This window comes from Dreissena polymorpha, chromosome 9, assembly GCF_020536995.1.
Source record: "Dreissena polymorpha isolate Duluth1 chromosome 9, UMN_Dpol_1.0, whole genome shotgun sequence".
Taxonomy (NCBI): Eukaryota; Metazoa; Mollusca; class Bivalvia; order Myida; family Dreissenidae; genus Dreissena; species Dreissena polymorpha.
In genome coordinates, this window is record NC_068363.1 from 5,334,487 (window position 1) to 5,350,576 (window position 16,090).

General features: G+C 37.3%; 1 protein-coding gene across 1 annotated transcript; it reads right to left on the minus strand.

The window, feature by feature from the left end:
* Positions 1 to 1,057: 1,057 nt before the first annotated feature.
* On the minus strand, positions 1,058 to 14,841 carry LOC127844703 (AF4/FMR2 family member 1-like). Its single transcript, XM_052375131.1, has 4 exons — positions 14,824 to 14,841; positions 14,591 to 14,691; positions 3,887 to 4,148; positions 1,058 to 3,160 (listed from the first exon to the last, which is right to left on the minus strand). Exons 1-4 carry the CDS (start codon positions 14,839 to 14,841, stop codon positions 1,130 to 1,132), a joined length of 2,412 nt encoding a protein of 803 aa, XP_052231091.1. The 3' UTR covers positions 1,058 to 1,129.
* Between the last annotated feature and the right edge of the window lie 1,249 nt (positions 14,842 to 16,090).

Below are 16,090 nucleotides of genomic sequence, written 5' to 3' on the forward strand. Positions count from 1 at the left end.
CAATTGGTACTATCAACCGACCCCACCTCTTCCGATTTGGGGGCGAAAGAGAGAAAAACGAGGGCTATTTGTGTTCTGATCTGTTGTAAAATTCAAAGCTTAATTGATCAAAATAATTTAATTATAAATAGCGGAGCAACCTTTTCTTATTGAAATAATTACCGCCTGTCTTGTTGGTTTATGTAATTTGAATGTATAATTAATAGTGTATTTGTGTTACATGCTGGTATAAAGTGTACCGTTACGTTTCTGTATTTCATGGCTGAACTTATTGAATCTTGTCTATTATTTCATAGAAAATCTTTCTTTAACACATTTATGCCTAGTGGACTCTCCCATCCTTCTAAATTGGATCAATTTATTTCCAAGATTAGGGATGTCTAGCATATTTTTTATATATTTAGAATACTTATTACAGAAATTCCTTTAAGCAAACAGCGCAGACCCTGATGAGACGCCGCATCATGCGGCGTCTCATCTGAGTCTACGCTTTTTGCCAAGGCTTTTTTTTCTATATGATAGGCATAAATGGGTTAATTGATGCCAATTTTAGACCTCAGACATTAGATCATTATGTTTGTGGTTGATAACCTTTGTTCGATTGAAAACCTTTTCCAAAATAGTTTAACCACTGAACACTTACTGACACTATTTACAATAACAAATGATGATAAATCCAACTCTAGTAAAATACTGTCACAATTAATATGTGCATCTCAATACAAAAAAGTAGTCAAATGTCACGATGAAGAGCATGCCAACAGTGATAATGATGATGTAACAATGTTAACAATCAATAAATACACGACCTACGGCTAATTGTGCATATTTTTTTGTTTCTAAAATATATGCATTTACGTGTTTCCCTCTGTTTACAAATATGTTAAATTAATATGTTAAAATACGTTGCCTGTTTTATTGACGTTATTCAATGTCGTGTTTATTGGAGAGCAATAAACTTATAATAATTAAAGAGCATAAATGCGTGTCATTGACAACTAATTAATACAATGGAGAATTTTCTAAAAATGATATTACAATTTATTTGGTTATATAATATATATACACTACGCGGCCGAATACAAGAGAAATACATTAAAAGAAACGTGCAAGGAACAAAACCCACATATTAAAGGCGAACTGCGTCTGGAGAGAGGCGGACAGGCGGTCCTTCCAGTCGAGGGTTAAAGGTCGGATCGCGCAGCCCCTCGCTATGTTCTCTAGATGCGGACCTTTCTGCATGTGAATTTCTGGTACTGAACGCTCGTGGGTCCCTTAAACGTTCTATCGGGTCGGTTATCCTGTCGGGAGCTGGGTCAAAAAAGACCTCACTAGGACTAGAAAGCGTTGGCGAATGATTGACAGACACGCGTGAATCCGAATCGAGTCTAGATCCCCGGGAATCAAACACCGGATTCATTGTATTTCTGGAAGACGAACTGCGAATTCCCATGGTATCCGTCGCTTGATCTACTGGACCAAGTGGGTCTCGAGGATCAATAGGGCCGCGTATATCACGTGAATCAATGGAAGCTCTAGGATCACGTGTGTCCATAGTACCTCTAAGGTCACGTGAGTCTATAGGAACTCTAGTATCGCGCGGATCAATAGGAACTCTAGAATCACGTGGGTCAATATTTGCTCTGGGACCACGTGAGTCTATAGGAGCTCTCGGATCACGGGGATCAATAGTAGCCCTATGATCACGTGCGACAAAAGAAGATCTAGGGTCACGTGAGTCTATAGAAGCTATAGGATCACGGGAATCAATAGATGCTCTAGTATCACCTGAGCCTATAGGAGCTCTTGGATCACGTGTGCCAATAAGATCTCTTTGATCACGGGGATCAAAAGAAGCTCGAGGATCACGTGTGTCAATAAGAGCTCTAGGATCCCGGGGATCAATAGTGGCTCTTGGATCACGGGGACCCATGGGAGCTCTAGGATTACGTGGATCAATAAGAGGTCTAGGATCACGTGCCGCAATACTTGCTCTAGGATCACGTGTATCAATACTTGCTCTGGGACCACGTGAATCTATAGGAGCTCTAGGACCACGTATATCAAAAGAAGCTCGAGGATCACGTGGGTCAATAGGAGATCTAGAATCACGTGGATCAATAGGAGCTCTAGAATCACGTGGATCAATAGGAGCTCTAGAATCACGTGGATCAATAGGAGCTCTAGAATCACGTGGATCAATAGGAGATCTAGAATCACGTGGGTCTATAGGAGCACTAGAATCACGTGGATCAATAGGAGCTCTAGAATCACGTGGATCAATAGGAGCTCTAGATTCACGTGGGTCAAAATGAGATCTAGAATCACGTGGGTCAATAGGAGCTCTAGAATCACGTGGGTCAATAGGAGCTCTAAAATCACGTGATTCAATTGGAGCTCCAGAATCACGTGGATCACTAGGAGCTCTACGATCGCGTGGATCGATCGCACCTGTGGTATCACGAGAGGTAGCTTGGGCTCTTTGATCACGTGTATCAGAAGGTGATCTATCATTAGACCGACCTTGTTCGCTTGACCGTCGGACTGACTCATACGCATCGGCAATGGCAGTCTGCAATGTCCTTGAATCACTTGGAGGCGCCGGAAACTCCTGACCGCGGTTTCTCGGAGTGGGCTGAAATGTAAGGGTCTCAATTTCTCGAGGATCTAGCTGAGCTTGCGCGATGATATCTTTGATTCGAGTACTCTCACTCCGAGGTCCGAACACGAAATTTCTCCTGGAACGCGCGACGCAGACGTCTCGTCTTCTGTCACACGTGATGGGCGGAGGGAAGCTGCAGCCATCGCAACAGTTTGGACAAGATGGTGGAGACTCATAGTTATACCAATTGTCGATCCAATCGTTCTGCAACCCGTCACTGTTCTTGAACCATTCAAACCCCACCATCGGCGACTCGGCGGCGTGACTGTTCCCTAGAGGAACTTCCGGGTAGTCCTGTGATGGATCCACGCCACACCGCCTGGACTGTCGGCGCCGGAAGACCTCCCATATGTAGTCTACGAAGGCGTGGTGCATATAAAAGACTGGATCAAAGGCGGCGGTCGCGGGGTGCGCCATGTCGCCGCCTACCCAGGTGTGAGGGCCGCCGTGATGGTACTCGAGATCGTTACGGCGACGGGCGAATGGCTGAGAGATGTCCTAAAACAGTAGATGGGTAGTGTACAGTGAAAAAAAAACTTGTCCAATGTATAGATTTTCATATCGGGATATGTTTATCTGTATAAATTTAATGTTTTGGTTTACTCAGCAATCTTTTGACTCGTTCTGTTATTTCTACCAAGTAAGTCAAGCGGACCAACGTGTTAAATTCTTTTTTAACACGGGAAAAGAATGGAAATCATGATCAAACAGAAACATGACTGAGCTGTCGTAATGCTCATTGCTCGCTCTTGCGGTAGCAACTTATGATATGACATTGAACCTAAAATTATACCTCCGTATAATGCAAGTATCACAAACACATTACATCCCCACACAATATCCCGTATCACACGCACACTTACCCGTAAATTACAACCAGCAGAATGTTCTAAATTTAGCCTGCATTTACCCTACAACAAATCCGCTGCAGAATTTATCGTATAACACACAACACACTAATATTTACCCTTAAATAATGCACCGGCAAAATGGTCTATATCATATATGCTAATTCTCAAATTACGCCCATGCAGAATGGTCCATAATACACACACTTAAATTACACCTCCTCAGAATTTTCTATATCACGCATAGTTAACCCGCATAATTGTCTGTATATTACCTTTACTTACCCTTAATTAACACTTCAGCAGAATATTACGAATCACCTACACACCCTTAAAAAAAATCCCGCAGAATATTCTAAATATAATCTTCACCTACCCTTAAATTACACCTCTGCAGTATGTTAGGAATTACTTCCTTGGAGATGAGGCGACCCTGCCGCCCGTAGTTTCGCTCGAGATTGCCCTGGCTGGTCACCCAGCCGGCGGCCGGTCCGTCCATCACCTCGCCGGTGCCAGCGCCGAAGTACTCGGGCGTCCAGAGCACCGAGTTGACTGGGTTATCCATGTCTTGGTCGATGGTGACGTCCCAGTACGGCAGCGAGACGCTGGGGTCGTGACGTCGTAGAGCCTCCTCGAACCTGTCAAACACACGTTGACGGGCTTTGATTGTAACTTCAATTAGATATTGTTTTAATGGTCGAGGACACACAGGTTTAGGCATCACCCACCCCCCCCCCCCCTTACATACTCCAAAGGGCTCTCTAGCAATGTCCCGTTAAAAGCTTGCCCAATAATGTACAACCCCAGACAAAAGTTCTGCATCAACTTAAACCCATGCAGAGAAACTAAACTATATATTAGTATGTTTAGACCTCAACAAAAAACTGACCCGGACAGAAGCTCATGCATCGATGTTTTATGTAAGGAATCGCAAAAGTTCTGGTCGGGAACATTGTACACAGCATGTATAACAACCATGTTTGTTAAGTCATCCAGAACATGAGCCGCTCCGGCCCCTGTCAAGTAAACAACGGTGTGTGGCAAGGCTGCGCACTTCCCCGTTGATTTTCCCAGTTGCCATTCGTTGCCATTCGTTAGGCGTTGAGAACCACAATTGACCACAGGTGGTTAGCGTGTGGCTTTGATATTAATTAGTGAAAACATCATTTTGAATGATACATTATCATATCATAAAGAAAAATCAACTTTTCCGAAAAAAACAATATTTCACTATCACTATATATATATATATATATATATATATATATATATATATATATATATATATATATATATATATATGTGTGTGTGTGTGTGTGTGTTTATGATAGTGAATGTTTTTTTTTGGAAAAGTTGATTTTTCGTTATAATATGATAATTTATCATTCATAATGATGTTTTCACTAATTAATAGCATAGCCACACGCTAACTACCTGTGCAATTGACAAGCCAACGAGGATTCAATGGACCTCCTCACAGCGACTGGAGGACCTCGACTTTGCCGATGACATTGGACTCTTGTCCCATACTAACCAAACTACAGACAGAAGACAGATCTTCTACAAATAATTGCAAGACACAAATAGTTAGAAATTCATGTTCAGAAGATACAAATACAAATATACTCAGAATTAACGCGACACAGGATACACCAATATCTCTATATGGGGTGATTATTGCACATGTATTTAAGTTAACTACTGTACGGAATAATGGGGCGGATTCCGGGCGTAAACGGGGCGGAATTGGCACGTAATGTTGGAATTACGCCCGTACAACTGGCGGAATGAGTTTTACACCCGAAACTAAAATTATTTCTGAGCGTAATTCAACTTTTTTGTCCGGTCGTAAAACAAATCGGGGCGTATTTGTATACATTGAACTTGCGTGGAGAAGACTTTTGGACGAGATTTCGCACTTTTTTACTTTCGCGGGGCGGAAGTTTATACTTATAAATATGTGTGGAGCCACAATACGGAATTTTGAACTGTCATCCGCAATGAGTGTGTTGATTTTATTCGTATTACTCGACAGTAAGACGATGCTGTTAGTGTAACCATCAACATAGAAAGGCGACAGTAGGTCAAATGAAGTTAAATAAATGATCACATGTACATGTTTAAATCACGATTTTTACCCCTGACTGAGATATTCAAGTTTGAAAAGTGTTGCGTTAGAAAAGTCTCCTAATTTGTTTTGGATTAAATCGTCTACAACGACATGTGGAACTAAACATTGTGACGTGAAAAAAACACTTTATATTCCATGACGAATCTTTCTTTTTTTGCCAACTGGTGTTGTTTTTTGCAAAGTGTCCATAATTATGGTTTTGTTAAATGCATTATTATACTAAAGAGCACACATTTACATGCTGAAAGGGGCCTTTTAAGTATCATCCCTCTAGCAAAATTACTTGTTGAGTTCCGTGTTAGACAGTTTCACAGTCCTTAAATGTGTGCCATAACTGTGCATATGTATATATAAATTAACCAAATATCCAGACGAGCAAGTGTACATGCTGGTAAATATATGTTTATACAGTTTCATGGCTCTAGCAGCATTACGTATCGTAATTACGACCGACATAAGTCCAAATTGTTTTTTAACTGAAAATGGGAGGCGGAAACTACAACGGGCGAGGCATGGTCAGGGGTGATAACCCCAATAAAGGGTTAGGGTAAGGGTTAGGGTTAGGGGTCGGGTTAGGGTTAGGGTTGGGTTTAGGCTAATCCAAACCCTAATCCGACCCCTAACACTAACCCAAACCCTAACCCTAACCCTCTAACCCTTGCGCAATACCATACCATGCCTCGCCCGTTGTAGTTTTCCGCCTTCTCTGGTTATGTTGAACAAAAAAAACCTTTAAAAAAGATAGTTTGCGTATTTGATTCCAAAAATTAGAGTTTAAACTGTACGTTTCTAAATAATAAAATTGATTACAAAGATTTAATTGTTGATAAACTGTAAACGGACAAATGTAAACAATCCTGATATGGCTATTGCCTATGAACGGGTTGATCTTAAACGCAATTCTCGATATTACTGCGATGCAAACGCCCAATCACAATAATGGTAGCTCCATTGCCATAACGAAAACGCAAAACTACGACGGAACGATCACGATAATGCGATATAACTTCGTGTTGTCACCATCGTACTGTCGCATTTTCACCATCATAATGTCGTACGCATTTCATTAAATGTACTGTCGTGTTATTATCATCGTATTGCCGTGATATTGCGCTTTCATTATCGTACTTTCGCGTTATTATCATCATTCTGACGTGTAATCGACATCGTACTGTCGCCTTCCGGTGTGGATGGTAACAATAATAACATCGTCACACTATCTAGTATTCCGTATAAAACCAATCCATTCATAGGGGATGAAAATAAGAGGATTCCGTACGAATGTCGGTTGCCTATTCTTGCTTAGACGATTTCCAGAAAGACTGAAATTATCTTTACAAATCCAATAAACTCAAATGTACACATAACGCCGTGGTTTGAATGTCTTCAAAGAAGCCATCACTTTATATAGTACGCACGGCGTATTACGCTGTTTTATGGTTTGTACGCCTTTGAAAATGGCGTGATTACGCCTTTATAACGTGTGTATGTCTTTTTTAGCGTTAGTTCGCCTTGAAGTTTTAAGCGTTTGTACGCCTTTTTTTCTGTGTTATAACGCCTTTAATGGCGTTTCCACGCCTTTTTGTTTGCGTTATAACGCCTTTGTAAGCGTTTGTACGCCTTTTAGTTTGTCGTTATAACACTTTTTTTGTTTGCGTTATGACGTGTTTACTTGCGTAGTAACGCCTTTTTTTTTCGCGTTATTACGACTTCGAACTATTTTTAAAAAATCTATTTTAAGTGGTACTAATAGGCTTTCGTATGAAACTGAGTAATAACTTTAATTTAAAATAAAGTACAGAACAAAATATTACCAGCCACTGATAACTTAATATACGTTTCTATTTTAAAAATATTTAATTGTATTTATAAATGTGTACATTCAATGAACATTCATTATAAACACAACTATTTTGTCACAGTTTCATTTATTTAGCCCAAAGGTTTGAAATAATAGTGTTCATGTTCAGATTCTAAAACATATTTGGGAGTATTTTTAAACTTAATTTGTGAGATGCTGAAAAGGAGACAGACATGTGCACTTAGCATTATCAAGAATTACGCTCTAAGATTGCTTAAAAAATCAAAATTTAGGAGATAACAATAACATATTTTAATTTTAAATATTAATTATCTATTGCTGTCTTTTACACTTACGACTTACTTACTTCCTTTGTCTGATAGCTCTTTTTTGTATGAAAGATTGTGACATAAATTAATTTTTACATACTAGGAAATTAACATTTTACATAATGTAATGTCTCAGGGATGACAAATTGCATTACAAATCTGTTTACATTTGGTGTTTTTTTATTCAGTCCTTTAATGCATCTTATTTTTTGCAAAATTTGCTCCTTTTTATGAGTATTTCATTATCACATTAATGGCTATAAGGTTTGATTAATAACAATTTGGTTGTTCCATCATTTTAAAGGTTACCTTTAATATTACTCATCGCACTATTTAAATATTTTTATTATCAATATGAATCAAGTTTCTCTGCATGCTTAACTTAAATAATAAAGTAATAGCAATTGCCATTTCTGAAACACATATCCCATGAATCAACATCTCAATGAACTTTTACAAGCCAATGTTAAATTTAATTAACCTGATAAACCCTAACTGACCACCGGCTGACCTAATTTTGAGAACAGAACAGAACAGAACAGACAGTTTATTAGACTTATACATAAGTACATCGTCTTTAATGCATATAATCATAAATAAAGTAATGTCACGTGTCATTATACTATAGTAAGTAACTAAATTAATAATACATTATATATTTATAAATATGACAATTCAATGAAATTTCGACACAAAATAAGAACAGAGAACAACAACGATTTCGCAAAGAAAAAACATAATAATTTTAAAGGTAGTAAGGACAAACTACATTTCATTTACTATGGTACACATATATATGATACAAAGGAAAAATAAAGAACAAAACAATAATACACATACTATCATGACTGCAAAGTGATACATAAACTTCGCGCATGCGAAGTAGAGAACATTATTAATTTCAATTAGTGGTATTTAAAATAGTATTTCGTACAATTAGGGCTTCCTTAACATATTTACATACATTAAGTATTTCAATTTTACATGTTGATATTAATAAATTATGAAACTTGACAACAGATGGGTGCATGTAATAAAAACGTTTAATATATTTTTGTCGTAGTAAACGGTAACATGAACAGACACAAATAAAATGGAACTCATCCTCTATGTCCCGTTGATTACAACAAAGGCAATAACGTTCTTCACGGGGAATATTGTTGCGTGTATATCTCCCGGTCTGTATTCTCAAGGGATGGGCAGAAGCCCTTAATTTTACAAAGTATAAACGTAGACTCTTCGGCAATAAATCTAAGTAATGTTCATATTCAAAAGTAGTTTTAAACATTCTATACATATCTAAAATTGAAATTCCGTTCATATTACCAAACCATTCTTGCTTAAAGGTGTCAATAATTCTGCATTTAAGTTCACATACAAAAGCATGGCTATTAGTTATATTCGCAGACTCAAAACAATAGGAAAAACCGTAATCGTTTAACAATTGTTTAACATTTGCAACCCAATTTTTGCATCCTTTATTACAATCATTTAATGCTTGAATATACACAGTTCGTATAATAATATTATTACTGTTAATAATTTTTAACCAATACTTAACAATTCGTACATATCTATTTACATATAAAGGGTATCTGCCTAGCTCACCATAAACTGTAGCATTACATGTGTTTATTTTCACATTTAACAATCTTTTGCAAAATTTTAAATGAATGCGTTCGATCTCTTTTGATTTATTAAAACCCCATATTTCAGAGGCATAGCAACAAATAGACCCAACAAAAGAATCAAACAACTGACAAAATAATTTCGGCTTAAGATCATACTGCTTACATTTATAAAGTAAAATATTCATAGCCTTAAGGGCTTTTCCAACAAGGTGTTCTTGATTAAGGTTGAAACTACCAGTGTAATTAAAAACAGTGCCGAGATAATTAAAATTGTCGACGATTTCTATAGTTTGGCCATTATATGTCCATTTTTCATCTTGTCGAATTTTACCCCTTTTGCGAAAAACCATTATTTTTGTTTTTGAAGTGTTCACATTTAGCCCCCAAGAATTACAATACAGATAAAGGTTATTTAAATGGTTCTGTAGTTCTTCTGGTGATTTACCTACAATAGCCATGTCATCCGCAAATAACAATAAAATTAAAGTTATGTCGTTTATATTTAAGCCAGACAAGGTGCTATCTTGTAAAAAAAGTTCCAAATCTTCTACAAACAGTGAAAAAAGAATCGGGGACATTACCTCCCCTTGTCTGAGACCGACAGCATAACTAAAGTAGTCAGAATATGATGTACACGACTTAACACAAGACTTAACATTTTCATACATATTTTTAATTATTCTCAATAATTTGCCTTTTACACCAGATTTATACATTTTTAACCATAATGCGTTACGATATATACTATCAAAACATTTAAGCAAATCAACGTATACAACATACAAACGTTTGTTTTCATTTAAAAAATTCTGCACAACAGACATCAATATATACATAGCATCAACAGTTGAACATCTTTTTCTAAAACCAAATTGAGCATCTGAAATTTTAGCATTATCTTCACAAAACAATTCGATACGTTTGTTTAAAATGGTAGTAAACAACTTAGAAAAACAACTAACGAGTGTTATCCCTCTATAATTACTAATATCATCAACAGAGCCTTTTTTATGCAGAGGAATGATAATTCCTTCCGTCCACTGGTCGGGAAAATAGCCAGAAACTAAAATGTTATTAAACATAACACACAAATGATTGGATAAAATATCCATGCTTTCAAGAAAATATTCATTCAAAATAAAATCGCTACCAGGCGCTTTATTACATTTTAAGCGTTTAACTGCATTCCTAACTTCATCTACCGTTATCGGCTGATCTAGTTCTGGAAATGTACAATTTTCTTCGTTAAAATCATTATTTAAACAAAATTCTTCAGCTACTGGATTATTACTATTAGAAGTAGTATTACTCAAATTTTCAAAATAATCCTTAAATGCATTTATTGAAATTGTATTTCCATTTAATTTGTTTTTAGATTTAAAATATTTCCAAAATTCCTTAGGTTTTTTACTCTTTAAACTTTCAATTTCTATCATTTTTTGTTTAAATGCATCCCTTTTCTTTTTGTTAATCAACTGCTTATACTGACTTTTCTTTCCACACAGCGTTATTCTATTTAAATCAGACTTAATCAAATTAAAACATCGTAAAGCGTCATGGTATTGATTTCGAGCAATTACACAGTCGTTATCAAACCACTCAGCGTGTTTTATACAACTGTCAACATAGAACGTGGGTTTATTACTGTAAACACGAGATTTTGAGAACAATGGGTCCGCAACGTTTCGGATTGTATTAGTGAATTTTTCTACCGCCACGTTAATGGACAGTTTATTAGAACAATCAATGTTGTCAACAATATCCGTCAATACGGGAAGTCGAGAAATAAGTCCTGAACGAAATTCATCTCGAAACGAGTGGTCCCATTTATATTTAACATCAGTGAAAGAATCGTAGCTAGGCGAAAAATTATTACAATACAATGAAAACTGCAACGGTGCGTGATCGCTCCATTCATTAAAATTACAAACAGTAAAGTTAGATAATAATTGGAAATTGCTTTCTTTAGTCAACAGGTAATCAATTACGGAAGAACCGTTATTTGAGAAAAATGTGTGTTTACAGCTATCGCCTATTCTACCATTGGTAATGCGTAATGTAGAGGATTTACACAGATCAAGCAATTTTATACCATGGCTATTGTGTATTTTGTCGATTGAGGCCCTGACAAAGGTTTGATCTGGTGAATAATCGACATCATCATTTTCGGAATTAATTGTATCATGTACGATAAATCAAATTTATTACTGGTTCTACTATTTAAATCCCCGGTTATAAAAACACTTCCAATTTCGGAAAAATATGTTATGTCATTTTCTAAAATATCAAAAAGATCCACATTAATTGTATTGTAAACTGGTGAGTCCTCTCCCCATATATAGCTTCCACATATGTAAATATCACGGGTCGTATTAAAAAACGCATGATTTAATTTTATCCAAATAATAGTGTCATGATGATTTCGTACAATTTCAATTCCATTTTTTAGATGATCTTTTATATAAATAGCAATACCACCACTGCATCTTCGGGCGTTTCTATGCTGAAATTTTCTAAAGAAATTAAAACATTGATAACCGTCAATCGAAATATTACTAGATACTTTTGTCCATGTTTCAAACAAAAAACAGATATCAAATGAACTTAAAATATTAGTAAACTCGGTACTAGACCTTTTCACATCAGTTAAACCATGAACGTTCCACGATAATATCGACACCTCACCACCATCGTGCCCCTATGCTTTAACTGCGGTTCCATCGATGTACAGAGTACATTGAGGTATTCTATAGCAACATCCCTTCATCATGATCATCATGATCATCATGATCATCATGATCATCATGATCATCATCTTCATCATCATCATCATCATCATCATCACCGCCATCATATCAGAAATTTATTTACAGGTCGTCGCTGTGTCTTCACGACATCTTTATGTACCGACTTGGTGGCAACATCCTTGGGAATGTACCTTATAAACCATCTGCGTATCAGACTTTCAATTGGTAAATGCAAAGGAAGTTATCTGTTCGAAAACAAGCGGCTTTAGGCAACTGATTCTGAGCTAAATTTTAGGCATAATTGAGCAACATGAGAACTTGAAATATTGACATCATGAAGTATTGTGTGATGAAAATGATTTGTATTTACTATAATGTGGAAATCACAAATTTGTAACTATAAAAAACAATTTTAAACAAGGGCTGTTTGTAAAACATGCATGCCTCCCATATGGGCTGTCAGTTGTAGTGGCAGCCATTGTGTGAATACGTTTTTTGTTACTGTGACCTTGACCTTTGACCTAGTGACCTGAAAATTAATAGGGGTCATCTGCCAGTCATGATCAATGTACATATAAAGTTTTATGATCCTAGGCTTAATTATTCTTGAGTTATTATCCGGAAACCATTTTACTATTTCGAGTCACTGTGACATTGACCTTTGACCTAGTGACATGAAAATCAATAGGGGTCATCTGCCAGTCATGATCAATGTTCTTATGAAGTTTCATGATCCTAGGCGTAAGCATTCTTGAGTTATCATCCTGAAACCATTTTACTATTTCGAGTCACTGTAACCTTGACCTTTGACCTAGTGACCTGACAATCAATAGGGGTCATCTGCCAGTCATGATCAATGTACCTATGAAGTTTCATGATCCTAGGCCAAAGCGTTTTTGAGTTATCATCCGGAAACCATCTGGTGGACGGACCGACCGACCGACCGACGGACCGACCGACATGTGCAAAACAATATACCCCCTCTTCTTCGAAGGGGGGCATCATGAAAATACGTATTATATGAAATATAAACATATGTAACACGTTATTTTGAAAAACATGCCACAGTTCTAATATCACAACACGTACAAAAGGCCCGTGTGAAAAAAAAAGAGCACCCTGTCCTTTTTAAAGGGGCCGGCCAACAGATTTTGGCATGTATTGAAGCTTGTCATTAAATGCGTTATATTGATAAATGAATTTTGAAATTCCGCCTGTATTCTGAATTCCGCCCATAAACTGTTTTCCGCCCGTAATTTAAAAATTCCGTCCCACCTCATTTACATATTTCGCCTTTGTTTTCCGCCTGGATTGCGCCCGAAATCCGCTTCTTTTCTTAAATTTATTTATAGAAAAATAAGCATGGAAATATTTTTTTTACGCCCGGAATTTAGTTTGCGATTCCGTGCCAATGCCGGGCGTAACAGTTCGTACAAGTTAACTTGGCAGCTTCTTAAGTAGGAAATGAGAAGCCAAAGAGAGCATTCAAGCCCGATTCGACATAGCCAAACACGCTTTTGCTATGCTGAATTTCGATTTGGAACAGCAGGACCATCCGGCTTCAACCTTATATCTATCTATTTTTATGCAAAAGTAAAGGCCATTCTTTTGTGTGGATCTGAAACCTGGCGGCATACAAAGAACCTAGATAGAAATCTACAGGCCTTCATCAACACCTGCTTAACACATATATTTAAGATGGCACAAAACACACAAAACAAGCACAAATCACAATTGCAATAAGGTAGAGGAAATTGAAGTGGATTGGACATACGCTGAGAAGAAAACGGCCCAATATTGCGTGGAATGCCCTGGATTCGAACCCTCAATGAACACGGTCAAGAGGTCTTCCGGTTCTCACGTGGAGACGAAACTTCCACGCAGAACTCAAAAGGCTAGAATGTTATAAGGAGAAGCCAACCATGTGGCCCAAGATCGGGACCGATGGTTGCTGTTTTGGAGGCCCTATGGTGGGGTGAAAAAGGTTGAGTAAGTAACTAACTATCGTCGGGAACCAACTTTTAAAAAAGGAATATAGGTTAATTATGGTTCTTAATTCTTAAAATAATCATTTATGTAATGTACCGGTAATTGATTTTGAACAAATCAGAACGCTTCTGAACAGCATGTGAGGCTTCATTCGCACCTAATTTTATAGAGCGTTAATGTCCGGATGAGCTTTGGTCCAGATCTGAATACTGATTGGTGAGGTTTTGTCAGAGGTTATACATTAACGAGAGAAATTTTGAATTATGTATAACTGGTAAGATACTTTTTGTCGCCCAAACCCAATAAAAAGTAATTGTTGAGATTTAGCGTTTGAAACTCGCCCATGATGACGGATGTTTTATGTTCAAAATGTTTAATTCACGTGTAAGATAAAAAAAAAGCAAATGTAGCAAATCTGCCCTCCCCTGGTGAAACTAGATTAAAGGACTCACATTACAAGCATGACCCTGTTCCACGGCAGGAAGGACGCGCCGCCAAGGTGACTCTCCGATGCACGTGCGTAGAGGCGCGCAAACGCCGCGATGGCGCCGTCCTAACAATGATATAATGTGTATGCATTTATTATTTGCTCTAGCGTTTTAGAGATACTGTTTTAAAGTTATATTTCTATAAAAAGCATACATCATATCAAATAGAAGTTGGTTTGCCTTTATGAAATGCAAACGTTTGGTAAATAATACATTCCGATATTTTCTTTACAGCTAAACGCACTTCTTGTACCTCGTATAATTTATTGAGCGCCGCGTGGAACCTCTGTCGCTCCGGCACACTAAGGAGGCGGTACTCTTTCCTTTCACGGCGTCCGCTAGGTGGCAGGCCGATGAGGGACCCGCCGGGGCCTCCCGCCGCCATCGCGCTAGCTTGGTTACCTAGCAACGAGTGGAAGTACGTCAGCTCGGACCTAGTGAGGGAATTATCTGGCGTGACGTTCCATAAAAGTTTCTAAAAGGAAGTAAATAATTTCGTTTGTATTTCGTTTCAGTAATGCGGTACTTATTAATTAGTAAATGTTTAAAAAAAGAAGCAAATCAACGTTTCTCTTGAAGTGTTGTCTTAACGATTCAGTTTTCAAGTTGCATAACTGATTAAGTATTTAAGACAGAGTGTGTATTTAATTTCTATTCAAGTAATGAAAAAAATGTATGTATAGAGATAAAAGAAACGACACCAAAAGAAACGATATTGCTATATGATGTATATTCCACTTTTTAGCTTTAGATCCGCTTATGTCGCGCAGTTCGATAATATGAAAAAGCTCATTTACAAACTATGAAATCCGAAACAATTATACTAGACAAGGACTCTATATATAAACTAAAAATAAGAAGACCGTTTTTGCTTGAAGCATACATTTTGTAAACAGCAACATTAATTTTTTTTAATGCACAAGATATGATTCGTACCTGCAAACAATTGACCTGTGCCGCTTTCTCACCGAGTTGCTTCCCGTGAAAGTTTCGGTAGCATTGCTCAACTTCCGGTGGGACAATCAAGCACACCTGGTTATTTCCCGGATACGAATCGGTTCCATTTTGTGCTTGGATTAACAAAACAAGCGGCGCCAGGAGGCAGACGGCTTTTATGATCTGCATAATAGAAAATTAAAAAGTATTTTCTTGATATTTTACATTTCATGTCAAAATTATAACTTTATTAGAAATAGGAGTATTAGAAGTAGGAGTTGTAAAAGTAGTAGTGTTGTTGTTGTTGGTGGTGGTGTTGGTGGTGGTAGTTATAGTAGCAGTAGAAGTAGTAGTAGTGGTGGTAGTGGTGGTAGTAGTAGTAGTAGTAGAAGTAGTAGTAGTAGAAGTAGTAGTAGTAGTAGTAGAAGTAGAAGTAGTAGTAGTAGAAGTAGTAGTTGTTGTTGTAGTTGTAGTAGCAGTAGTAGTAGCAGTACTAGTAGTAGTAGTTGATGTAGTAGTAGTAGTAGT